At 41.0% G+C, this 6000-nt stretch overlaps 1 protein-coding gene across 3 annotated transcripts in view; it reads left to right on the top strand.

Moving 5' to 3' along the window:
• Positions 1–1058: 1058 nt before the first annotated feature.
• Positions 1059–6000, top strand: part of AFG1L (AFG1 like ATPase) — a 198254-nt gene continuing 193312 nt past the window's right edge. For 2 of the 3 annotated variants that reach the window (XM_061207301.1, XM_061207300.1), the window contains exon 1: positions 1059–1368. In XM_061207301.1, the coding sequence (XP_061063284.1) occupies positions 1233–1368 (136 nt within the window). In that variant the 5' untranslated portion in view covers positions 1059–1232. Of the gene's footprint in view, positions 1369–3557; positions 3597–6000 lie in introns of those variants that run through there. The other variant, XM_061207302.1, reaches the window with a different exon arrangement.

Below are 6000 nucleotides of genomic sequence, written 5' to 3'. Positions count from 1 at the left end.
TTTTCCTGTTTCTTTGGAATCTTCTATTGTAGACCAACTACCTAACTTCCTGGAACTCTTTCTAGTGTAGTCTGAAACGTGGCTTTCTCCTTCCTGTAATCCAGTTTTTTTATTTTTATTTTTTTTTCCCCACTGTGCCACCCGGGATCATAGTTCCCCCGACCAGGGATGGAAGCCGTGCCTGCTGCAGCGGAAGCGCAGTCTTAACCACTGGACTGCCAAGAAAGTCCCTAGTCCAGATTTTCTTGCCTGCCTGCCTTAGCTCACTCTATTCCCTGTTCTTGGAAGGTCTTCATTTCCTGTTAAAAGTAAAGCTTCTAGAAGGCCTTCCTGATTTCCCAGCCAAAGTGGTCTTTCACTGATTCCAGAACACCTAGTAGAATCTTTGGTGGCTTTCTTTATCCGTCCTTACCAGATTGCCTGCCTCTTCTGGACAGCAGTTTGTATTCCCAATACAGTTATCATAGTGACTCAAAACATCTTTTGTTTAATCAAATTAGGGCAGATCACTTAGAGATTCCTCCTTAGATACACTGTCCCACAGCCACTCTATCTACTTGTCCATCTCGGGCCATTGGCTTTCCCATGTTACACAAATTTTCCATGTTCTTTCGAAACATTTGAGTGTATGCCACATTGAAAATGATTTATGCTCTTTAAATACAGAAAGTAAAAGTGGTAGGAGCACATTTCACGTACTCTGCCAAAGATGCGTTGGACGCTGGAAGCAAATAAATTGGGGATACCGTTTACGGAGGTAACAATATTTCGTTAAAATATGAAGGCCCACTGGACCACCTACACTTTATTTAGGTTTTGGAATCTCGGTCAGGTACACTAACCGAAAAGGCTCAGGAGTGGTTACTTGAATACACGCCGCAAACACGTTCTAACTCCTTGAAAGTGTTTTTAGATCCGCTGCTGCAGCTCCTGGGCGGACAACTGCCCCTGCCCCCAGCCTAAAGCTGCCCTCCGCCCCGTCCCTTCGCCCGGCCCCCGCGCCGCCGCACTGCATGCTGGGAGTCGTAGTCCCGGTTTGCTTTGCCCGGAGGGATCGAAGGGCACCGGAGACCAGCTTGCCCTCGCGCTACTAGAGGTCGCGTTCTTCCGCTGCTCCTTTTCGTTCTGTCGGGCGGAGCCTTCCGTGAGCACGGCTGGATTTGTCTGTGCTACCGTCTCTCTTCTGGGTTTCAATAAAGTTTTCCTCTTCCTTCCCCTGTACGGAGCTCAAGATGGCGGCCTCTTGGTCGCCCTTGGTTACCCTGCGCTTAGCGCCGAGCCGGCTGAGAGGAAGATGTGTCCGGTGCAGGGCTTGGGCCGCTGCTCTCCCCCCTTCGGTCACCGCCCCTGGAAACCCCTTTTGTAAAGGTTAGTGACTGTATCTGGAGTAGGCCGAGACGACTGCTTATGACCGGGGAAGTCTCGGGGGCAGTCACCCTCCCTCCTCGAGCTCCCCAAACTGCCTCCTTGGTTCACGGTTTTCGAGAGGTTTCTTCGAAAGGAGTTCCACCCTCCCTTGCACCGCTGTTACTGCCTGCTCATGAAGGAGCACTGAGGGAGGTGGCCCAGAGTGACTTTCATTTTGAGGGTTAGATGTCGACCCAGGGTTCGTTTCCTCCCGGCTGTTAGAGAGTAGAGACCTGTAAACCCAGGTGTGGGGAGTACCTCGCTTGAAGGGATTCAAGTGTGGGGTTGAGGCCTGGGAACTCTTCCAACCTGCCCCATCCCAAGCTCTCCAGGCTCGTGAGCCGGGACTGTACCTCTGACATCTGCAGGCCCCGCGGGCTCTCTGGATTGCGGGAATGCAAGTGTACAGACATTCTCAGATTGACGGATCGATTCTTTGTGTTCTTTTCAAGTCCTAGAGGCTTCAACGAGGCGTATTTTGTCACCGGGCTTGCATCATTCATTCATTCTTTCAAATTGTTATTCATGAATAAATGAACCTGTATTTTGAGTAACCAAGGCCACAGGAGTGCTAGTTTTACTATATTCATATACTCCCACTAAATTGCGGGCTACTCAAAGGCAAGGACTGGGTGTCATTGTTTCCTCAGCACTTAGCACAGTGTTTGGCGCCTGATGGGCAGATATATTTTATGAATGAATGAATGACGTTATTCTTATTGCTCCCTCATCCACATACTTACGCTTTCCTTTTTAAAAAAAATCTCCAGGCACCCCACCCTTATACATCTTTATAAACTGATTCTCATTGGCAATTTAGCTAAAACTCTATCAATCTTTGATTATTATCATAAATAGAGTTGAAATTAATACTAAAACTGTGATTAAGTCACCTTAGGTTTTACTGTAAAGTTTAGCATAATCCACTTACTGTATAATGGAATATTTTGGTAGCATGAGGTTTCGATCTTAATATAAACTATTTTAAAAAACACAGCCACTGTGTTCTACCAGCTCTTTACTGGGACAATGAACATTAACACCACCATAATCTAGGCCCATCTGAAGTGTTGTAGGACTACAGAGGAGAAAGCAGCTCTGCTTGGAGAGGGGAGGGCTTTTTAGCAAAAGTGTGGAAGTGAGCTGCACCTGGCCCTTATTGGTGTATGTATAGTCCCTCAGGGGGAGCAGCTAGAGATGAAGCTTGGCAGGTGGGCTGGATTCTGGTTAGAAGAGTCCTGTATAGTATGCAAAGATGTGTAGGCTCAGGGGGATACTGTTGAAGATTTCTTAAGAAGAGAAGTGATCAGGTCCATTTTAGCATGATTATCCCTGTGGCTACCTGAAAAACAGGTCAGGAATGCCTGGATGGGGGAATATTGGAAGCCTGGTGATTATTTAGGAGGAAGTTGTAGTAGTTCAGGGAGAGTGATTTAGGCCCTGAATTACTGCTGTGGTAAAGATGGAGAGCAGGGCAGCAAAGGAGGGAATTCAGAGACCCTGCTTTGGTAAAATTGACAGGATCTGGGGGAGACAAGGAAAGAGAGGAGTTAAGGTCAATTTGGGTTTCCTAGTTTGGGTAATTTAATGGCATCAAATTCCATCTATCAAAGGAAACTAAACAAATGAAAAGTAAGGCCAGAGGCATTTTAGGGGGAGGTTCCATTTTGGATATGTTAAATTTGAGGTGTTAGTGATAATTCCAGGTAAATAAGTCTAAGTAGTTGTAGGAAATATGGGATCTGAGTCTAAGAAAGGAAATATGAGGTGTTGAGAGCCATGAGAATGGAAGAACTAGCCTTGGAATATTTGTAGAATGAAAAGGAGAAAAGGCTAGGGATGAGTTCTTGAGGAAAACTGATGTTTTATGAGCAGAAGGTGACCTCATCAGAGAGCAGTTAGAGAGGTCATAGGGGAAATTGGAGAGAAGCCAAGGAAGAGAACGCTTCTAAGTTTTCTAAAACTTAAAATCAGCGTATCTATTTTACTTAAGCTAGCCTTAGAAATTAAGTTTCTTTCTTTCTTTCTGTTTTTTTTTTTTTTTACTTTTTGGCCACACCGCGTGGCATGTGGGATCTTAGTTCCCAGACCAGGGATGGAACCCGTGCCCCCTGCAGTGGAAACGCGGAGTCTTAACTGCTGGACCACCAGGGACATCCCAGAAATTAAGTTTATTTCATAGAGGCAAGGTAATCTGACAGTCACACCTTGTGATTTCTTATCATTGTAGTGTCCTTCTGTATCTCAATGTTATTTTTAGATCTCTCTATTAACTGAAGATTCGTATTTACCTTTAGCTCACAATCTCTTCTTTAGTACATGTACATTGGAGATCTTGATTAAGTATTAATGTGAGTAGAACTCAGCCATATGAATTGGTATTATTTATTGGCTGTATAGATTAGTGGTTAAGAAAATGGACTTTGGACTTTTATTACCCAATTAGATGAACACCCTGTGTGAAACTTCATGTTTCTTGGATTTCCGTTAATGTTTATTATTATATTAGAAAAGAGGGTTCATGCCTGCTCCTGAGACTGATTAACTTCATGATAATGGTTTCTTTCAGTCAATTTTTTTTTTTAAGCATAGCACAACTTATTACATGGCATAGCTAGTGCCCAGATGTAGTTCTGGGGTGGAGGGTGGGCAGATGAAATAGGGTAGGTTCAAGAGTAGAACCCATTAGAAAGGAACTTTAGAAGTCCAGAGATGGAATATTGATCTACTGTAGATTTGCACTGTGTTATACCTCAAGAGCTTCATTCTCTTTGTTTAAGTAAATGATGAATATTTAAATGGGTTTAACTATTTAAAAAAAATTAACTTTTTTTTGGCTGCGTCGGGTCTTAGTTGTGCCAAGTGGGCTTCTCTCCATTTGCGGCGTGCGGGCTTAGTTGCCCTGCGATATGTGGGATCTTAGTTCCCCGACCAGGCATCTAACCAGTGTCCCCTGAATTGCAAGATGGATTCTTAACCACTTAAGTCCTGGTTTTACCTATTTTGGATTTGTCTTTTCACAAAAGTACCACAGAAATAATAGATGTCAAGGGCCCAGTGCAATAATACGCTCTATAAATTCTGACAGAAGGTCATGTAGCCTCAGCTTGACTATATCTAATACTGTTTCCCTAGGCCACTCATATTTTTTTTCTTACTTGTGACTAAGATTTGTTCTAATTTCTCTTTTAAGAGCCTTTTGAATATGTCTGTTCTTCCTGCTGTGTTTTGTCTTCCTTGCCTAAGGTCCTCTGTTGAGGTCCCATTTTTATGTGTACCCTGCTGGAGGTACCTCATACTTTAATCTCCAAAATCTTTTTTCATAACCTTCTTTCACTGTCCTACTTGTCCTTCTTATTTCTTCTCTCCGTTCAGCTCATCCTAGAAGATACTTTTCAACACATTATCTATCCATATTCTTGACCAGGTGTGCCAGTTTTCAACAATTTTTAAAGCCTGAACATGTAGTTCTTAATGTAGTTACTTCAAAGCTTCATAATGCAATTTATATCTTAAATATAATTCCTGTAGATTCCATTTAAAAATTCTTATTTATATATTTGTGTAAAAAAATTTAAAATAAATGAACATAACAAATAGATGTTATTTTTCTTTATTGTTTGAAAGAAAATAGACCCCTTAGATCTCATTATTAAATAGTGTTTGAAAAGGGTGAATATTAAGGAGTTACTCAGTATGCTAAGCCATGCCTATAATTACTTCAGAATAGCTTTATTCAGATTTTTAGGCAGTATTTTACTGATTTGTTATGAAATTTAAGTACTGTTTTTTTTCCTTTTGTAAAGTTACACACATTGGCACATTTAAGATTAACTAGCTTCGAAAGGAAAAGAGTGATAACCGGCAAGCATTTAGTTTTAATTTTCATAATTTTTCTATTTAAATCAAAAGCACCCTTTTAAGGCCCCTAAATCATCCCTTTATAAATAAAGTAAATGCATTCCTTGATGATGGCTTATGTTGTTTTTTTAAAGAAAGAGTTTAATTAAGATTTGATTTTCTTCTATTCTGCACTTTGTTTATTCATCACTGAATCAAACATAGGTGTTTAATGTCACTGGTAAATCTGACTTTTTGGGTCATTGATGACCATTGCAGTTTTCGAAAAAAGCAGCTGAATATTTCTCTTTGGGGTATGAATAGAACATAATAGAGCATAAATGGGCTGCCTGTGACCTTAGCATGGGCTTCTGTCATTGTAGGAGAACATTTCTGGTCAGTGGCCACTGTTTACAGTTTGTTAAAATCAACACAAATGTATAAAACACTCATGAATAATTGTGAACACAGTATTTGAATGGATGTTTAATAAATATGCATTAAAAATATAATTACAGTAATGAAGTTACAGCTGAAATTTTAATCCAGCCCTTAGAAATATTAAACGTGCTTTTCCTGATTGTGCATTTTTCTCACAGCAGTTGGGTAAACATTTTAAACTGGAAATCTAAATTCCTTATATAGTTTTGATTTCATTTAACTAAGCATGTGTTCTTTTTTGGCATCAATCTTCTTTCTCTTTGTGAAGAAGTGAAGCTCATTTTATTCCATAACTGTTACTTAGAAGAATTT

Source organism: Eubalaena glacialis, chromosome 12, assembly GCF_028564815.1.
Source record: "Eubalaena glacialis isolate mEubGla1 chromosome 12, mEubGla1.1.hap2.+ XY, whole genome shotgun sequence".
Taxonomy (NCBI): Eukaryota; Metazoa; Chordata; class Mammalia; order Artiodactyla; family Balaenidae; genus Eubalaena; species Eubalaena glacialis.
The sequence above is the reverse complement of the archived record's forward strand: the minus strand, read 5'-3'. Positions and strand labels throughout refer to the sequence as shown.